Source organism: Antennarius striatus, chromosome 21 (assembly GCF_040054535.1).
Source record: "Antennarius striatus isolate MH-2024 chromosome 21, ASM4005453v1, whole genome shotgun sequence".
Lineage (NCBI taxonomy): Eukaryota > Metazoa > Chordata > Actinopteri > Lophiiformes > Antennariidae > Antennarius > Antennarius striatus.
The window spans coordinates 11,122,587-11,143,987 of NC_090796.1; the positions used below are offsets into that span (position 1 = coordinate 11,122,587).

The following is a 21,401-nucleotide window of genomic DNA, read 5'->3' on the forward strand; positions in this document are numbered from 1 at the left end:
CCCGATTATGAGTTTTTCATTGTCCTTTGTTGTGGTCGTTACTGTGGCCACAACAAAGAACTGAATCTGACGTGACATTTGACATTTTTTAATACACTACTTTTTAAATCGTCTTGCATTCAAGTGTTTGTATGTTTGTATATTCACTGTACTTAGTCAATCTTATAAATGTAAGACGTCCGAAAAAAATATTTAAATATTCATTCTTAATAAGATAAAGGGCTTCAAGTTTCAGAGGGAAACGAGCGATGAATAACCAATAAAACAAAAGACATAGGAACAACTGTATACACATCAGAGGGCCTTGTCCCAATGTGCTGCTAGGCTTTTTGTCCCAACCGAACACCGTACTTCCTGATGTGGGTGTGGACAGTAATGACTACACAGATATGGAGAGGGAGCAATGCTAGTCGGTTTTTACAAGATTAAGAAGACTTAAATGTCGGATTGGTCTCACATTATCGTCTTGGGTGTAAATTGTAGCTGGGATGCTGTATGAGAATGGGCAATCTTTTTGGAAAAAGGAAGCAGACGCGTGTGACGGAACAAGACAAGGCGATTTTGGTAATTATACGGCTAGCTACCAGCTAGCTAAGTGTTATGAGGCTCAACACTACGTTTGGTCTGATTCAAAAGCTTTGAAAATACGGTTACATATTTAAAAGCATTTTGCTTTGACTGGGTTGATATTTCAGTTCTGAATAAGGTTTGCATGAGTGTATATGAAAAAATGTCAATATTTAGATCTGTTATTTGATATAATGACATCGTGTAATCTAACATTTACTGTAAACCCACGATGTAAGAGAATGTAAATCGCGGCATTGGCATCTATAGGTACTGACGCACGATGTGGCAGCTTAACAGCTAACTTAATGCTAACAAGAACCAATGTAGTCACAAACTGCAACATCCCGCGACACCCCTGAATTTAAAAAAATACCCTGACCTACTTGCATAGGTCAAAGATCAAAGCTAATGCCCTGACATGACATTGATCAAAGCACTAGCTTTGATCAAGACCATTGATCAAAGCACTAGCTTTGATCTAAAATCTATGGGTGCTTCCCGGTCCGTTTATGGTTAATTTGATTTTCGTTTCATAAACGGAAATCAAAAAACAAGTTGTTACTTGATTTTTTGTTTAATTACCGTTTCAATGTTTTTTTTTAATTGATAACGATGTTTAGTTGGCTACTTTGGGGATATTTTTTGATATTGTTAGGCTTCTGTCCGACTTTAAAGTAGTTAATTGCAATGCTGGGTCTGCTAAAACCAGGCTGTGCAATGCAAAAAATGTTATTTTTGTTATTTTCAAGCCATTTACTGCTAAACCCACAGTACTATACCCAAAAGTTCACACTCAATGGGGGAAAATTACTGAATATTACAGGTTATAATTAAAAAAAACAAGACACACATATTGTACATATTTGATGTCTGTAAGATGTGAATCTGTGAGTATAAACATTTTTAATACTGTACATATGTGAGATCCCCGTGACCTGCTATGGCGGATGAAGCAGCAGAAAATGAATGAATGTGAGATCCTTGTTTTTCTGTTTCTTTGTTGCAGCAACTGAAACAGCAAAGAGATAAGCTGAGGCAGTATCAGAAGAGGATAAACTTGCAGCTGGAGAAGGAGAGGGTTTTAGCCAAACAGCTGCTGAAAAATGGCAAAAAAGAGTGAGTATACAAGAAGATTAGTCAGTTTGAAAGACTGAACAGCTGGCACAATATTATTTTAGAAAATTTAATTGATTATTATTGAAATTAAATAAATCAGTTTATAATAACAAAATCAAAGGTCGCTTTCAATTACTTCAGTGAATGATGGGACATTTTCTCTACTTTTGATGCTGTTGTTCAAGCTTGCATTGATGCTCGAGGATGAATAGTGTCATCCATCCCTCCACATTACTGTACTGCTTATTCAGAGTCAAGTCGTGGAGGCAACAGTCTGAGCAGGGATACCCAGACTTCCTTCTCTCCAGACATCTCCTCCTCAGAAATCTTCACTAGCTCTTCTAGAGGGATCCCAAGGCTGGTCCTAGAATGAATTGCCATTATCTAAGCTATTTTACCTAAATTGGAAAGCTGTAGTTCTGGATTAATTAATTCTCACAGAGAAAATCTAATTTCACTTTATTTTCTATTTCAGGAAAGCTCTCCTTTTGCTAAAAAAGAAGCGCTACCAGGATCAACTTCTAGACAAGACAGAGAACCAGATAGGAAACCTGGAGCGCATGGTGAGTATTGGAAGGATGTGACTGCGGTGGTTTTTAGCAACAAGGTGAAACTAATAGTTTCTCTTTTTTCAGGTTCAAGACTTGGAATTTGCTCAGATTGAAAGAAAAGTCATTGAAGGATTGAAAGTTGGAAACGATTGTCTGAAAAAAATGCATGAGGTGGGCAATGTCAAATTCATTGACTGATGCAGTATGCCCCATTGTACCTGATTATTGATGAGGTCTGGTTTCCCTCTTTGTAGGTGATGTCTATTGAAGAAGTAGAACGGATTTTGGATGAAACCCAAGAGGGTATTGAGTACCAAAGGGTAAGTCCTCTGCTGAGCCAGAAACGCCAAACTGATTTATTCGCCCACAGTTTGCTTGATGGTGGCTATTGCTCAGACAGAGCATTAAAGTCCAGTAGTCTCTTTGGTCAAGATGTTAAATCTTTGTGTGTGTGTGTGAGTGAGATGCACAAGAATGCAATATCATGTTGTGAAACTCGTTTTTAGGGGCATATTGGTATTTCCACCATTTCATTTAAAATGTTTGGAACATTGATGGAATTCTCATTTCATCATTCAGGGACAACAAACAAATCTGGCATGATGGTTTTAGATATTAATTGAGTTTAAATATCATGAATTCTTCATTCTAAAGTCAATGCATTCTTCATTGATTATAGAATTATGTAACAAACCTTGATAAGATGATGGAATAGATTCAACATTTTCAAAACTCACAAGACATTGTAAGAAGAACCCTGATGATGTTTTGCCAACTGATGTTGATAGCCTGATCATCTTTTTTCTCACATTTGCCATCAAGTCTCTTTATTTGTGCTGTTTGCTGAGCGACTCATCTCTCCACAGCAAATAGACGACATGCTAGCTGGCTCTTTGTCACAAGAAGATGAAGACGCTGTGCTGGCTGAGCTGGAGGCCATAACTCAGGTCGGTTTCAATTGAGGCACTCTAATATTAAAGGTCAACATCAGTTCAGAGGATTTGAAGCAGATATGTCTGTAATCCTATACAAACTTTCTCTCTCAGGGTGACGTTGAACTTCCTGAGGTTCCTTCAGATGAGCTTCCAGAAGTCCCAGCAGCCTCAGAGCGGAAACCAGGTTTGTGGCCCCTACTCTAGGCTGACGTCAACAAATGCTGGCTGTCTTGCATTGCATTGTGACCAGTTCTTTAGCATCAGCTGGTTATAGTTAATGAGACTACAGACATGCGTATCTCACTGTGATAAATGTGTGACCACAATTCTTTTTGTTAGATTTCAGATTATCTTGGTTTCAGAGCTCTTCCTTGTTTCCCCTCTTTGCTGCATTTTATTAAAAAAAGGTTTTCAATCTGTTTTCATTTCAGAAAAAGATTCATCCAAAAGAAAGAGAGAACTCCTCGCTGTGTGACCGGCCTCCATCAATGTAGTGACAGGAGCTTCTCCATGAGATAAACACAAATCTACAACCACACAAACATTCATTGGAGAATCTCCTTTCGGGAGCTGTGACGAAGTGGCAGCAGTTATTCGCCAATGCTGATCTTCCTCCATGTTACTCAGCTGCTCTTCCTCCTACTCTCCTGCAGGTCGACACCTGAAGACACTTGGGATTTGTACACTGTTGCGACTTCCTTAATTCAATGGAGAGACCCTGATTTTATTCTTGAAAACCATTGAGATCAGATAATTGTGCCTAACATTTGAGTGTTCATTCTCGACTGACATCACAATGATGTAATGATCAGTTTATCTTCATTGAGTATTTACCATTTATAAGTGATTGATTGAGCCAAGCTGCTAAAAGGTTTTATTGAGTTACTTAATTTTCCGCTCCGTGTTTTTATTTGTCAGGGTTTTGCAATCAAATTTTCATTCGACGTTAAAGAATAGAAAAATGTCATGGAAAAAAATATCCAGAAGCCCAAAGACAAGTAAACAAAACAAGAAGTTGAAGTACAAGAGTTATTATTTCTAAATAGCAAACACAAATTACTTGTATCTTATATTATAAAATAAAACTTGTAAACATTATTTTCTCTGCAGGCTTCTTTAATATCCACCTACCAAAAGTGTCTAAGATAGATGTGTGTGTGTGTGTATATATAATATTTCAGTTGAAGTTCATCACAATTAAAAATGATGGATCGTACCTTTAAACCCGCTGTTAGGTTTAGTTTATTCAACGACGCAGTGAAATGACGAGTGATATTTTATTTGGTAGATAAAGTGAATCTGCATCTCCAGGCAACAACAGGAATGAACAGAAATTCTTCTTTTAGTTTATAGAAATGAATTCACATTTTAAGACGGTCACAAGGAACATGGACCTCATCTTTCTTGTCAGGCTGGTGAGCTTTGCAGTCATAAAGGTAATTTGACCAATTCTGAAAGTTTCTCTAAAATGTAAAAACACTCCGTCATACAGTATTCTCTCAGTCTGACCCATTTTAAAGCACCTTAGGGAGTCTAGTTATCTGTTCCTCTTACGGATTAGCTCAGTGTCATTGGAGAAGGGACTAATCACATCATCTGTGAGTTTACCTGTGAAGCCCAACAACAGCTCTTAATCCCTTCAAAGTAATGACGTAACCTAAGCTGGATCTTTATCCAACACACACTGTTGATGTGGGGTGTGTTATTATTTTACTGTGTATGTCAGATTGACTTGTGTAGATGTGTGTTGAATTGCAGTATGAAAAGTTTGTGTATCTTTGAAAATCTATTTTCCTAATCTGTAAAGTAGTTTGTCTTGCAAAGACAAAACGTTGATGGCTAACAGCGTCAAAGTGTCATCTTAACCTGGATTAATGACTCCCGTTTGTTCCTTCTTTATACAATAAAACTAATTTTATTATCATGCTCTTGAATCGGCACTAATTTTATCAGACCACTAGGGGGCGACAAGTATTTTCAGAAATAACTGCCATGGCTGCCATGGACTGTTTTACACAAAACGCGTTACATGGCAGGAGATGGAGATGTCAGTCTGAGACAAACATATTCTTCTGGTTTAAAATCACATTTTCTCTTTCAACACGCCCTTCTGTCCAGGCCAGCTATATGGAGAAATAATTACTTCCACCGGAGTCCTGACCTCAACCCAGTTCAACACCTGTTGGTTGAACTGGGCTGTAAGTCAGACCTTCCCACACAACATCTGTGTCCATGTCCATCCCCACTTGAGAAAAATCCCTGCAGCGACATCCTCAACACCTGGTAGACAGTGGATGCTGTTAAAGTGAAGAAATAACAGCTTGGAATGGAATGGTGGGTGTAATGACTGCATATGTCTAAATCTATACATTCTATATTATTCTGTTTTTCCAAATGAAGGTACAGTATGTGAAGAGTAGATGTGTAATAGAGGATGAAACTCCCTTTCCTCCTGTTCCTGTTTCTAGTTCCTACTGTCAGACTAGACCAGTTCAACTTATCTGACCCTGTACAATTTGGTCAAGATAACTAAAATCCGCTTCACAGTAATGAACTCTTTTTGAATGGGCCGGCGTCATTCTGCTGCAGACTGTGTGCTCGAAGCTCACTGGTGCAGCGTGGGAGTGGGCGACACAGACGAAAACCTGAATGTCAGAGAGTCCAGATGATGAATCACAGGCATGGATGTGAACACAGAGAAAAAACGCTGAGAGGGCGGTAGTGGGATGAACATGACGGGAAGATCAAATGCTGTTGAATGGATGCTTCAGATATGGAGGTGTGTTTGTATGTGTCCTGCCTACCTAGATTCTTGCCTACCTGATTACACCTCCACTGTGGGCTGAATTCATTTACTGGCAGAACTGTTTAGACTTAAGCATAACTTTTAATAGCCACATGTTTACATAAATGAATATTTAAGTCACCACTCCTTAGCCCCCCCCCCCCAATACTAAAAAAAACATTAACAGTCAACCTATAATTGAGTTTTCTGGAATGACTTGACAGACATTTTGATGAGTGATCTTTAGTACATATTCATTTAGCGGTGGATCTGTGATGTTCTGAAGCTGAGACGGTGTCACGATTACACAATTGTCAACTTTTCCTTATAATGATTCTAAGGTGGACTTCATTTCATACTTTCTTTCTTTGTAGTTTTTTATTTTCACTGATTCTTAATTGGGTAATGATTTATCATAAAAGCCTGACATTTCATAGAGTACAATGGCTTTCGTATTACTGTACATTGAGATTGCATGTATGCAAGACGACATTTGGTCATTTTTAATGAGACACTGGTATGATTTGACGGTTTGTTTATAGAAACAAAACCTAATATTTTAAACCAAAAGATTTTTTTTCTGAACTTTGATCGAGTTTTTTTTTGTTCCTAAATCAAACCCTTCTTCTTCCTCTTCTTCTTTTTCTTCTTGTCGTTGAATCACCGTAGATGATCTGTTGACCAACTCTCTCCATCCCTCTCTGTCCTCAGCAGCTCTTATTGCCTCACTGTGTTTCCAGTGGGTCTATTCTCCAATGTTATCTTCTCAACTTTTCTTTCCAATCGTCTTCTTCCACCTTGTAAGATGGCCTCCTCAGAGGCCTGAGAATGTGGTGACATGCCCGTATCACCTCAGTTTCCACTTTATTACCATAGTAAACAGGTTATATTGTGAGCCGAATGCTTGGCTGATCCTTTGCTAGAAATCCTTGTTTGTGACATGTTGGATCCCATCAATCCAATAGAGATGGAAAATTCAACATTGTAAAATGTGAAATAGCATTATAAAAAAAGAAATACAGATATGTAACACATTTTCTAACATCTTTTGCTTGAAATGGTTCAATAATGTCAAAGTGCAATAAGCAACATACAGTTCTGTATATGTATTTGTATTAAACTAACATGTCTTTTTGCATGTGTGTGTGTGTGTGTGTGTGTGTGTGTGTGTGCGTGTGCGTGCGTGCGTGCGTGCGTGTGTGTGTGTGTGTGTTGTATGTCTTGTCAAAGCAATTCTGCATTGATGTGACCTTAGGGTCACGTGAGCCTCGAGCCTGCGGCACTACATATTAGGCTAACTGTGTTTCAATATCACCATCTTAATTCCTTTTGATGTAACTGTGTTTCAAGGTGGAGCGGCAGTCGATGAACATAATACAAGACCAACACTTGAGTTGTGTAAACTAATTGTGGGTATTGGATGGTCGCAGAGGAGTAAATCAATGGCCTTGCCGACATCAACAATGTTTGCTCTAGTGAAGATCAAACACGCCTGAATGATTTTCACTATTTGCAGTTTGGTATCCTCACAATCAACTTTCATCAGATGGGGCAATCCAAACAAAACCGATCTGTTCTGATAATGAGGCCAAGATCCCTCTTTATAATGTCACTGCCATCAGACCAATCTCATCTGTTTTATTTCATTGTGGAATAAATTGTGTGTCTGGCTGCTTTCACAGAGATCCTCTGCCATTCAGAGGCCTTAAGATCGTGATGTGTCGTCAAAAATGTGTGGGATTCCCCATCCAACCACACAAAGCTTTGAAATCCAAGAAAATGTTACTCCGTCCCACACATATCAGCCAGAGCCCACGCACCCTCAAAGCGTGGAGCCACACTACTGTGGAGCAGGGTAAACAAATACATTAGCAGCAGTTAATAATATGAGTCTTACCTCCAGGTATGTTAAATGTTGAGTCTGCTGAATTTGGACAAATTTAACTATATTTGAAAAATAAAAAAAAAGAAAAGAATACAATGACTTGATGTGTCGGTGGTTACAACCTTACTGAAAAAATGTAGTCTGGGCCAGGTTCTGTGTAATGATGCTTGGTCATGTCCTCTGAATGGTTGTAGCAGAGGGAGTGTGTGGGCTACGTGTGACACAGTGGAGGGTGGCTTATTCAGATGCTGCATTTAGACTGTAATGGCAAAAAATGTTAGTTTAACAGTACTTAATACATGTGGTCAGTGTTACTTGGTAATGAGGTGCATATGATGATGGTGGCTTGACAAGAGGATACCGGAGGGATTATATTTGGTAGAATAATTGATGCTTGAATAAAAAAATTCAAAGAATTATAATAAATTATTAATATCAGCCATCATTATACAGAAGATTCCAAGTCTCAAGAATTTTGAAATATCTCTCCACAGCTGAATATGCTGAAGGTTGATCGGAGAATACAGATTAAAAAATCTTGTGCGCACTGTTTAGTTTGTTCCAGGTAAAGGCAGTTTAATAATTTGTGATTATCTTAAAGCCCTTGAAGGACTAATTTTGAAGCATTCTTTCGTCAAACACTGGCCAAAAAAATTCAGCATGTTTTACAGATGCTGAGATGAATGTGGAGTTCAAGTATGAATGAATGTTTCATACCTTCCTTCACACACCTAAAGCACATCCTGAGCTAAGCGCAAATCTATTTAAATGGACTAAAGGGACTTTGATGAAAATGTTTCTATTCTTTTTTAATTCAATTTTTAACTCAAATTATTAATTTTCATAAGTAATTACAACATTATCTACCAATCACTACAATAAAAAAAAATCTGTACTTTTTTCTTTAAAAAATGTGATGTTCATTTTCCTTTTAGTATGTTGATCATGTTCACATCTACCATTAAATCTGTCCTTTGGTCCTCTAGTTAAGCACAGCATTCCATGACTCTCTGACCACTGTCATTATTCACACAAATATAATAAAACTAATAATAATTTGCTTCCTGTTTCATTCAGTCAGCATGTTTAACCGAGGACGTAAGTTGTCATGTTTCCTACGTCCCGCGGAGGCGGCACCGCCTCTTCAGCAGCGAGTCCGCCTCTGCGCTCCAACCGAGAGGCAGTGACTGACTGCCCGAGTGACTGCGTGGGGCGGGTGGGGGCTAGTGTGGGCGCAGCAGCGGAGGGCTTTCCTATAAAACCAGGGATCCCACGGTCGGACGAGCTCGTTTCTCGGACACCACAGACGAGAACTGCGATTCACAAAAAAAAAGCCATCAGCTGTTTCCTTTCACTGGTCACGGATCGCAAAACCCCCCCAAACATCTCAACCCTCACCCAAAGGAAATCTTTAGTCTATGGTTCTGACTGGCGCTCCAGCAAGGATGTCCCGGACCGACGAAGTGCACCGTATAACGGAGAACGTCTACAAGGTAAGACGAGCAGTTTGGTAGTTTGGTCCCCGACGCTGATCGCGGGTCCTGCCGCAGAGGGACACCTGCTGCTGCACCTGCGGATGGAGGACGGTGGATAACTTTGACTCAGTGGACGTGAGTCACGTCTTAACCTTAGGGACACCGTGTCTGTCCTGTGAGACTGTTAGACTACCGGACGGAGACGGAATGCCGATCGTTTTGATTAAGGTCATTTAAATAGATTAAAATGAGCGATAAAGTGCAAGCGGTAACAAATGGATGAGCTGGATGTTTGGTTAATTCATTGGGTTAATGGGTTTTGTTGACTAATCAAATCACTGGTTGGAAGTCTGGAATCTCCTCTTTAACTCTGGTTAGAAGGATTTATTTTCAATCGCGGTTTGGTGCAGTCAGTTTAAAAAAAAATAAATAAAAAAAATAAAAAAAGAATTTCGACTTCTTCGACCAAACCTCGAAACTGACAGTTGGCCCCCGGGGGCTCAGATCACTTCACACACACACGCACTCACACGCACACACACACACACACACACACACACACACACACACACACACACACACACACACACACACACACACACACACACACATACACACACACACACACACACACACACACACACACACACAACACACACTTTGCAGTGGATGATGGTCGCCTCTCCTGGAGGCCAATGAATCAGGCGTCACCTGAGGGCATCGGTTTGAATCCAGGCAACGGTGAGGAGGGTGTGCGTCGATGTCTCACAAAAACACATGCAATACACAGATGGAACTGCACATGTCAATTGTGAGCATGAGTTTTTCAGTTTCCACTTTGGACCCCAAATTCTCCACCTGATGTGATGACTGAATGAGTAAATCGATACCTTCAGAGACAAAGAAGCTGCTCTGGTGAGAGAGCTGTTATTTTGCATTTGACCCCAATTTTACTACACCAGCCTGAAATCCTGGTTCGGTTTCAATGAGAGCACTGCTTCAGGTTATAAGAGGGGGAAGACAAGAAACCAAAAACCCGCCGTTCCATCCCAGATACATTGTGAACAGACCAACATGCTTTGGAAACTTGAAACTTGACAGGCTAAAGATGACAAACTCTGAAGTCCTGCATTATTATCTTGACAACAAAGTTGTTCTTCAAGCTGAGTGAGATGGAGGCGGCGGTGAAGGTGGAGAGGGGATTGTCTTCAGCACTCAGGGCAGCTCTCCAGCTGAGGTGCATTTCAGCAGCACAAGACCAACAAGGGTTTTCCTTCATGAAAGATCACCAGGCTGCTGAAGAGCTTCTTCATTCAAGCTGTTGGTGGATGGGAGGGGGGAAGTGCACTCACTGCTTGCTGAGCCAAAGGTGATTTAATAGGAGGGGGTGGGGGGTGGGGTGGGGTCAATCAAAGTTCATTATTTGGTAAAGGGGGTTTTGTGTAACTTCACAAGTTAGGCAGCTGAAGATTGCAGTTCACTTATTTAGACGCGTCATGCTGTGGGAGGTTACTATGGCTTTTTTGCAGCGGGAGAGAAATCATGCAAAGGAAAGAGCAGCAGGCAGAGGAGGTAGAGGATCATTTGTAAAGAAGAAAACTGTAATATTTTCTTTTCTAGCTTCTTCACATCATATATTCATTAGAAATAAGGTCCTGCAACTAGATGTCCTTTTGTGCAACCACGCACACCCACACTCATTAGATTATGACATGCAATGCACAAAAGTTCAGGTCTTTGAATAGATATCACGATGAAAACAAACTGTCAGAACAGGTCTCCATGAAGTTGGAGAGACTATGCAAATAATTGTAAATAAAACGACATGATCCTAATCTGTAGCAGTGATGGCATCCCCGTTTTAATTGAATGGACAATGGGGGGGGAAAAAAAAAGCTGCCACCCTTAACGAGAGAATGATCCTCTCAGGGGTCAAGAAGAAAATGCCATCCTGCAGAAATACATCAGTGGGGTTCCTTCCTGTCATCAGCGGGCTGCATCATTACGGAGTCAGCAGGAGTGAAGAGAAGCAGCCGTTGCCGGGTGCTTAAGTCGGTTCGATACTGCAGCAGGGGGGAGCCTGGGTGATTTGGAGCTGAGGTAGCCTGGCCTTATGTGGAGCTGCGTTTAGGGATGCTATTAAGTCTTTATGAATTCACTGAAGGCATGGAAGATGAAGAGGGCCAGAGGTGCCAGCTCATATTTGTTAACACTCAAATCTGTTCCTCCACCAAGGAGCCAAAGTAGAGACAACACATGTCATGAGAACGACATGTTGGCAATTGGCGAGCAGTTGCAGAACACAATGATACAATATGCTGAGCAAGGCTTATCACATAATTTCTTGTATTTAAATTATTAGTAAAAATAAAGTGATGTAATGATAGATGCTATTATTATACATATATTCTGGATTTATATTCTGGATATTCGGAACTACAATACGGAAATCTCATAGCAATCTCGACAAAGTAGGACAGAAGCTCCAGTTAGTTCTAAATCATATGATCTGAGCATGATGAATTTTATTCCCTGAATGAATGTTGAGTTTGTTTTCCAGCAGCACTACAGCAGTTCATTTTCTCTCTTTGTTAGACTATTAACCCCCAGAAACAGAATAACTCAAACCCAACAGTAGAGGACCAAAGTCTTAACCTCATTACTCTTCCATCGAATCGAGAGATGCTGAATATAATTTTTGGATGACTCATACTGGCGGATGAAGTTGTGTGGGCAGTGTCTCACGAATATGTGTGTGTGTGTGTGTGTGTGTGTGTGTGTGTGTGTGTGTGTGTGTGTGTGTGTGTGTGTGTGTGTGTGTGTGTTTCTCCTGTCAGCGCCCATATTGCACTGTGGAGTGGCTGGCACTGTATCAAGCTTTGCAATATCACACCAGTATAAATGCAAATAAGAGAATGAATGCCCCGCTGTTGTATGTTGAGGACACAGTGAAGCCTTCGTGTGTGTATGTGTGTGTGTGTGTGTGTGTGTGTGTGTGTGTGTGTGTGTGTGTGTGTGTGTGTGTGTGTGTGTGTGTGTGGGACACCCACTGACAATATGGGTAAACTTTTTTCCTCAGGTTGTCTCAGTTGTCTCAGCAAGCACCATCTGTATGTTTGTTTAGGAGTTTATTCAGCCAAGTGTTGTTCTCCCAACATTGCTTCAGGCTGTTGAACATAGCAGGAATGTCACTGTGAGGCTGGTTTGAGACGTCTGATGATTTGTGATTGATGGCGTGGATTATAGAGGGATCAGTCCTTCCATTGCTTGACCTGATTTACTGTTCTGCCATATATCAAATTTATTTTATTTCTGATCAATATCTAGATGGAAATGTGCTTCGGTAAAGGTGATGCTAATACTGTGGAGTAAAACCAAACTTATCAGTATTCTAACCCCATAACCCCAAGCCTTTTCTTTAGCATTTCAACAGCATCAATTTTGATAATTGATTGGTGAAAAAATAAAGAAAATTTGATATTCCTCTTTGGATAAATTAGAATATGCTTATTTGACTATTGTGGATGTAATCACAGAGAAAATGAATTGAAACATATTTTCCAATCTGAGTGAGTTGTATATTAAATTAAGTGTGAGTAATGAGTATACAGGGTTACTCAGATTGTCCTCTGGGCGGTGGTGATCCTGATCCTTTTACTTGTCTCAGCAGCGGTATAAAAGCTGTACACCATAAATCACCACTGAAGATGACAGGAGTGCTGTATGAGCATTTGTATAGCTTGGCTGTCAGTAAGAACATCTTGAAATGATTGGAATCCTAAATCCCTCCAATCGTCTCACGGTCCAGTCTTTGCAAGATACGAGACCAGGGTAGTGAGTATGCAAAGCCAAATGTAGATGTGCTCAAGGGAGGATTTCTTGTCCAGTTTGTGGGGTGTTGTGACAACTGCTGCGTACCACTTTATCCCTAAAGTGATACAAGTCCGATTTATATTGGCTTTTTGTTCCTCCTGGAGCCATTTAGGTCTTTAGTTGTGTATGTAACCCATAAGGTGAGGTTCCAGGGAGATCGCTGCAACCCCAGTATAGACTAGATTTGTTCTTGTTTAATTTGAAGGGGAAAACAAGCCTGTAGTGTCCGATCATGTGTAAAGAAGTAAATAAATGAGCTAAACTAAGGCATGATTTCTCCAATCTAGTTTTTCCTCTCCGATTAGTCCCATTGCTTTCAGCGCTCTTAACACGTTGAAACTACATCACTGGCTTTACGCTTCTGTGCCTTCAAAGATCTGTTCCCCTTTATACTTCATTCTGTGTCCTGTAACGTTTTCGCCTCATTGCTGCTCTTTGGCAGCAGCAAGTTTGGCAAACATCATCATGGCACTATCGAACAACATTGTGGAGTGTGTGATTGTGTTGCATAAGAAGGGAACGGTAAAGAGACGTAGCAATTAGCCGCATAGTTTTGCAATTTAACCTTCATTGAGAAATATGTTGATGCTTTGCAGAAGCATAATTATCATCGCCTGCACTTCTTTCTAATCATTGTGTTTATATCTTAACTTTGTTTAAGATGCTGCAATCCAGCTATTTTTGTGAGTTTTATGAATCAGCACGCCTGACTCCATAGAAATACAAGATAATAACATAATTGTTAGTTATTATTAAGATTGAATGCTTGTATTGTATTGTATTGTATTTCCAAATTATCATCAAGAAGGAAACAGCTCAGCACAGGTGCAGGAGCATGTGGTCTTATTTCGACTTTAAAGGTCTGTTACGATGCAGCTTTGTCAGCCGTCGCACATCATAACTGTTGGCATATACTGTGTGGATGCAGTAGGCCGGCAACCTTTAATGCATCTGTAAGTTATCTAACGGGAGCTGGAGAGAGATCTGTGAGGAGAAGCAGCAGCTGCTTCGGGTTGGGAGGTTGGCAGAGGATGAGAGGGAAGTTACTGAGCTAGCTTTACACACACACAACACACACACACACACACACACACACACACACACACACACACACACACACACACACACACACACACACACACACACAGATAGAGCAAATAGAGGCCGAGCGAGGAGACACAAATGTTGATTATTTCTCTGTAATTAGACTGAAATTATGCTGCAGTGTGTGTTTGTTTAATTTGGGATGTAGACTCATACTGACATTTTATCAGGAATCTCAAGTTTTAATGGAGAAGGGATAGAAAACAGAACTTGATCAGGGGATTTAAAGCTAAAATACAACATTATCTTGCTGGTGCACACACACAGACACACACGCAAAAACACACACGCACGCACGCACACACACACACACACACACACACACACGAACTTTCCTGCATTGGCACGATCTGGCATTATGTGCAGCTAAATTGTCTCTGCACAGGAAATGATGCCAAATGGATCTTCTCCCTGACATGTGGTGTTTGGAAGCCATGCTCTTGCCTGTGATATTTGTGAATGGACATAAGCGCTGAGCATTGCTCATTCACTTGTGTGTGTAAATGGAAAATGGGTGGTGTAGATGAAATCAGTGGGGGCGATAAGGACAGCCTCTTCTCACACGATGGTGATGGAGAATTCTTCCCTTTCGCCTCCTCGCACTCGCCTCTCGTCAGCTTTCATGTGGTATGAGCCAAACGTGAGGTGAATCGAGATTGGTTGCCATGTCACAGGGGGGGAATTCCAGCACTTCCTTTTGTGGCGGCGGAAGTACCCCCCCCCCATCCCCACCCCCCTGCGTGTCCTTGTGAAATGGGGGGCGCTGATGCTGCCTCTGCAGGCCCACAAGCAGATAAGAGCTCATCTAAAAGGGAAATTGGATGAGTTCTCAAACGTTCATACACACACAGAGCAGACAGGGACTGAATTTCCATCTCCCGAGGGCGTTGAAGCAGTGCAGCTTTGATGACTGTCACACTGGCTGAGCAGAGGCAAATAATGTCCGTTTCCGGAAGAACACAATAATGAGGAGCGGCAGCAAAACACTAATGGACATAAAGGGTACATCAGCTTATCAATCACACAGTTTATAATGCAGATAGGATCTCCTATATCGTTTCAGATTTGCTATTACATGTTCCTAGTGATTCTTATTCCAGCATACCATGTGACTTTGCGTGTAAATATTTGGATGTACAGTATATGCATTTATATAAGGGAGAAAGGCATGACTTTCAGTCATCATACATTTACGGGATTGTAAAAATTTGTAACACATTGAGGATACATTCACAAGTAAACCATGTCCTGTCTGGGTCTTCATTTGTTGAGGATTCCTTCTTGGCATGCTTAACATGCCACAGGGCTGCGAGGAGTCATTAATCAGCATTTTGCTTTAAGACCATAATCTTTCCCTTTGTCTGATTGATTCCTTTACTTCTGGTTTATGAAATCTTCAGATTGCTTCAGATTGATCTGTTTCATACCATTTGTATGACTGCAAATGTTTCCACTGAAAACGATAATATCAGGAGATGCTTGTGGAAAAGCAAAATGTAGACGCCAACAAAAGGATGAGTGAAAATTCGGCTATAAACAAAAAGTCAACTTCATAAAGAGAACTCTTATTATACTATATGGATTGTCAAATTGTCATTAACAGATTACAAGCAAGGATTATAGAATTGCACAAGAAGGCAAAGAGTCACCTTTTCACCTGTGGTGCAGATAAAATCCGTGGTTTTTATGTAATACCTGAAGAAAATGGGGCAAAACTGGCGTCATGTGAAGATGACCCACTGCTTTTGTGCTGCATGTGTGTGAGTGATGATTGTTTGGACACTAGCTGACACTACATGGTGAGAAATTGAAGTATGGTTCGCAGGTTATGAAAAGGGGTTGTCATGTGGTCACACTCACACACAGTGAAATGTGACGACAAGGAGTCACCTTGAGTTGTGAGTAGGAGCCAAACAAACCCTGCATGAGTCTTTGCAATTTCCAAGACGACCACCTTGGTTAAATGACCTTTCTGTGTGTACACATTTAATCAAATGTAATCCTAAATTCACACACACATTCAGTGTTGACTTTTTACAGTATGTTTGTTCAGTGGGTAGGTGATATTTTTTCCAATTTACTTTCAGGGATTCTCGAGAAACAGTTTATTTGTGTGTTACTTAGAGGAAGCGGTTGTCTTATGATTATTCGAGAAATTGAGGCAGAGATATAGAAATTATTTTTGCATGATAGGAAGAACAGCATTTCAGGATTAGATCCATTTATCTAATTCCAGTGCAAATACCTCATTCATTAGTATTATGTTATCATATTTTTGACACTGAAGAGAAAATCTTTAACCTTCCAACAATCATCTTGGTGCACCTTTAGTTTCTCGAGAGGCTTTTCATGTCAAAACACGACCTCAGTGTTTTATCTCCTTGGCATGAATCACTAAAATACCAAATTAAAGTACTTTATAGGTTGGCATTTGATAGAATTTCACTGATTATATTTTAATGTGTGAAAATAACCCGATTCACATTAACAATACATAGAAATGTTATTGAACAATAGTTATATTTGATTTGTAGTTTTATGAATAATCTAAGAGTCATTTTCTGTGTTATTTTATAATTGCTAATATTAGACTTGGATCCACCTTTGGTTTTCAGCTCGCTTTGACTTTACATTAGTACCGGGACTGCAAAAGAGTAGCTATAGGTGGAAAGGTTTAAATTTTAGCAGTATATAACTCCCAGAATTGCTAGTTATGATGTGTATCAGCAGATGCATGAATGTCATAGGGAAGGGTCTTATGTGTTGCAAAACCTCAGTGAGTGACCAGGCCAAAGCCGACCAAACAAAAACATGATACCTGAGTGCCGACAATTAGAAGAGCATGAGCTGGTCTGCGACATCCAAGTATTAACTACACCTGAGTTCACAAGGCACCAGTTGTTCTGATAGACTCTGCGCACAAGGTACCTGCAAGGCAACGCAGAAAGAAAAAAAAAACACAGTCACACAGCAGAGACCGCTAAAGCAGGGGGCATGACACACTGGTTAATCTGCTTGCCAATGAGTGGCGCAGCAGGTCCTAATGCTGCCACACGGTTGGCTCGGTTTTACAGTAATTTACGCCACAACATGATATAAACCTGCTGCTGTTTATAGAGGCTCTGACTCAGCCCACACACTCCTGGCACCTGCTGACACACACACACACACACACACACGTACACACACACACATACGTACACACACACACACACACACACACACACAGATAGGCAACACGCTGCATTAGATATAATTCCCAGCTAGGTCACAATGAATTTACCTTCGTGCTTTGGTAGGTGTGTGTGGGTAGTAATGAGTTATGTCTTGTAAGTAGTTTTATTATGAAGCCTAGGAGGGCTAATCGTGGCAAACCACATAAACTCTTGGCCCAACGACTGATGAAGTATACGTTACTTATCAACTGAGTCCTGATCACATCAAGCTTCATCCCCTGTTGAAAGTGATTATTTGTCTTTGTCATGGAAAGGCAAAAAGTTTTGTGTGTCATCTTGGTGTTGTTGATGGTACAAAGTCTGCAGCTTTAAAGATGAGCTGGAGCTTTATATCTCGTCATTACAATTCAGAAAGCTTAGATATGAAAGCTAGCATTCACTAGCGTTCACGCAACCACGGGTATCACAGCTGAGTCACAGCTGCACTGTGACCGTGACTACCACATTTCCAAGTTGTTCTGTTTGTCCAACTTTACCAAAGTGAAAACGATGAAGCAGACAGATTATTCTCAGAAGATTCAAAAGCTTCTCATGTTATTCTCACACAGTGAGAATAACATGAGAAGTGGAATGGTCATACGCATGGCTTGGCAGAGCCAAGTGACCATATGGAGGACCCATACTTTGTGTCAAGTTATGAGGGCCTGTTGGTATTGTTCTTATCTCATCTGATGAGATTAGAAAGGAAAACTGCTATGTTTTCTCAAAGGAAAGCTTGCAAGTGTTGCTCACAAGCTGCTTCAATCAACCAAGCACAAAAGAATAAACCTTCAAAAAAATAGAGAGGGAAAGAATATCGCAGGCCCAAAGCTGCACTCCTGCTGCAGAAAGTTGTGTTACATGGCAGACTGCCAGCACGACCACACACACTGATGAATACACATGAGCATTTAAGTAACATAAATAAACATTTTATTCCAGAGTTATACTTGTGCACTTACACTTTCCACATTCAGATGCTCCCAGGGCAAACATCAGCCTTTCCACCCATCAAAAACATTCTTTGGTGAGATGGAAGAGAAGCTTGTTTTCTGTACGTTGTGAGAATAAATATTTCAGAAGGAGTTCAGAACAACATCAGGTATAGATGGATCTTGTACTGTGTGACATAACATGTAGATGTTCACACTTTCAATCCACCACATAAGAGGCAGCTGCAGGACTCAGGTTGTGTTTCTACTTTGCTTATATTTTTGTTTTTATAAATGACTCATTTGTTAATTATTTATTTAATTGAGCAATAGTTTAAGTATGTAATCTTAGGTTACCAAGTTTCAAAACTGTCTGCACTGAGATCACTTCAAACCAACTCATACTCACATTTTGAGTGAGCAAATTATTTGTGCAATCTTCCCTAATGAGTCAGTGATAAGGTCAATGGTAAAGTTATTTGATGTTTAGTCATTATCTGTGGCATTTAGTCTGTTCCTGTCAGTGAGCCATTATATTTTTAAAAAATGATGCATTGGTTAGTCTACAGTTGCATTCTAGATTTTTTAAAAACAGTATCACGTTGTAAGAATCTAATGGTGCATGTGCCTGTTTCAGCAAAGCAGAGTATAGTGTTGAATTTGTTCCTATTTGGCTCTGCAGATTGCATTCATTTGTGTTGATCAGAGAGGGCAAACCTTCAAGCGAGCCCTCTCCCAATGCCGCAATATGATAAAACAATTCCTGCATTGTTGGTGGGTCTTGGCATTTAATTGGCTGAGTGATTAGTGAGTCAATTAAAACCCACGAGTGACGCACATACGCAAATTGAGACAAAAGCAGTGCTTGCTATGTAATCCCTCTCACTTCCCACACACTCAGATTTGGTCGTTCCATCAGTGGAATGCTAATCAGCCTCAGTCCATGTCGCAAAAGGAACAAGCTCAGCTGCCTGAATGTGGATTAAGGCAGGAGAGCCAAGTTAATGATCCTATTAGATTATCTTCTAAACCATAGGACCATGTTTTGATGAATGAATTAGACTGGGGTCCTTTTAGGGCAGCATTAATGGTAACCGACAGGGAAAGAATGTTCTGAACATTATTAACTGCATGAAGTTTATCTAACTGCAAAAAGAAATGGAAGAGGCACAAGATGACCATGAGTGGAATATACACAAAGAATGTTTAATGTTCTCTTCACCTGTTGTTTACCATATACTTTTCGATTTATGTTTTATAGTATATATTTATGAGAATGTTTTGAATTGGTCAGTTAATTGACTGTCAATCTTTTCCTGCTACAAACTGCCGTTATTATAGTGGCCTTTGAAAACGCACTCATAATTGACATTTACAGTGATGAGTGAAGACCAATACGATAAATTTATTTATACTCCTCAAGAAGAAACTTCGAGTTGAGTATGAGAAGAACCATAAATTCAAGGAAGGGAGTTTACATCTATTGGGGATTATAAAAACATTGTTATCGCAGAAATATCCTGAAATATTTTGATATTATCTGCAACACATTGCAAGGGGCTGCTTGCAATGTGTCGCAAGCAGCAGGGGCTGCTTGCGACACATTGCACATTCAGCTTGCAACAATGGATTTCTGCTGTGCTGTGTTGCGGCTGAACTACTTAAGGTTTATTTTATGTTTTTTCACTGTGTGCATGTGTGAATTGGTGTCAAGCCTGATGTGTTTGTTTTCACGGCTGAAATCTGAAACAGTCATTTAACATCACACGGGACTGTAAAAAAATTTAATGAATGCAACGCATAAAGCCAAACCCGCAGACGATAATTATGTAACATACCTCATCGCTTGCATAAGACGGAAAACATGCTCACACACCTATTTAGAGAGAAATTCCTTATCCTCTTTCTGTAAAGTTTATCTTCTGTATGACCATCCCTTTCTTTCTGCCAATTCGGGTACAGTCCCTGCATTATTCCTGCTGCTGGAACACTTCCACAAACTTGGTTTATTCATCAGCTGATGCCTTATGTAACAGAAGATGCACCCAGAGAATGGAGAGGGGAACAAGATATAACTGGGGTATAAATAGGTTGTCTATAGAAATGCACAAAGAAGAACCACTTTCATATTTTTCTTCTTCATGATGGTGTGTCTGATTATTGTTATAGAAAAATATCCCCCCAAGAATCCACAGCAGGGTGCTTTTTATCAGAAATACATTTAGTTTCCAGAAATGTATTTCTTATCAAAAGCACACAGATTGCCACCCAATTCCAGTTATGTAGGATTTATTGTTACATCATTATTCTAATTTCTTTACACTTACCCTTAGATAAGCTTCATTCATTCTATTTGAGCCCCATGTACTGCAGGTGTTCTCTGCACACATCCGGCAGCAGGATAGCTGCATCCTGCATTCACCCTATAGTATACTGCTTCTTTCCCCCTTTGAAATTGTTTTGAATGTTATGTACCAAGGTGACTGTTGTATGTCACCTAACAGGCATTAGCAAGCACACCATTTACTAAGCAACCACAAAAATGCCCTTCAGCTTCAGCACCCTTCCATTTCTTTTCCTTTTTCATCTTTCCCCTTTCTGTATACAGTACATTAATTGGACCATCAGAAATCTTTGCTTCTCTTTAACTTCTGTAATCTAGTGTAACAGACCCCTGGTTATACCAGAGAATGATGACACTTTTTTCTGCTAGAACTCAACAGCTGAGGAAATGCTAACAATAGCTTCTTAACTGACATTCTATTGGCATTGGTAGCTCAGTTGCTAAAAGGCTTTTTAAAATGTACATTTATGCTCATTTATTCCTGCCTGATAACTGTGCAATACGAATGACATAATGGATAGCCCTGCTGACACACTATACTATATATCTTGCACACAATGTGTTTGTGATGCAATGAAATTTTTTATTTTTTTTTACAACGAGCAAAGAAAGACTA

General features: G+C 40.1%; 2 protein-coding genes across 6 annotated transcripts in view; both read left to right on the forward strand.

The window, feature by feature from the left end:
* The first annotated feature begins 363 nt into the window (after positions 1-363).
* On the forward strand, positions 364-5,098 carry chmp6b (charged multivesicular body protein 6b). The gene is made up of 8 exons (XM_068305349.1): positions 364-564; positions 1,577-1,686; positions 2,162-2,249; positions 2,322-2,408; positions 2,492-2,557; positions 3,104-3,184; positions 3,284-3,356; positions 3,604-5,098. The coding sequence occupies exons 1-8, from the start codon at positions 496-498 to the stop codon at positions 3,645-3,647; spliced, it is 618 nt and encodes a 205-aa protein (XP_068161450.1). The 5' UTR covers positions 364-495; the 3' UTR covers positions 3,648-5,098.
* Positions 5,099-9,053: 3,955 nt separating this feature from the next.
* Positions 9,054-21,401, forward strand: part of LOC137588734 (BAR/IMD domain-containing adapter protein 2-like) — a 54,372-nt gene continuing 42,024 nt past the window's right edge. For 4 of the 5 annotated variants that reach the window (XM_068305973.1, XM_068305975.1, XM_068305977.1 and 1 more), the window contains exon 1: positions 9,114-9,335. In XM_068305973.1, the coding sequence (XP_068162074.1) occupies positions 9,261-9,335 (75 nt within the window). In that variant the 5' untranslated portion in view covers positions 9,114-9,260. Of the gene's footprint in view, positions 9,336-21,401 lie in introns of all 5 variants that reach the window. The other variant, XM_068305978.1, reaches the window with a different exon arrangement.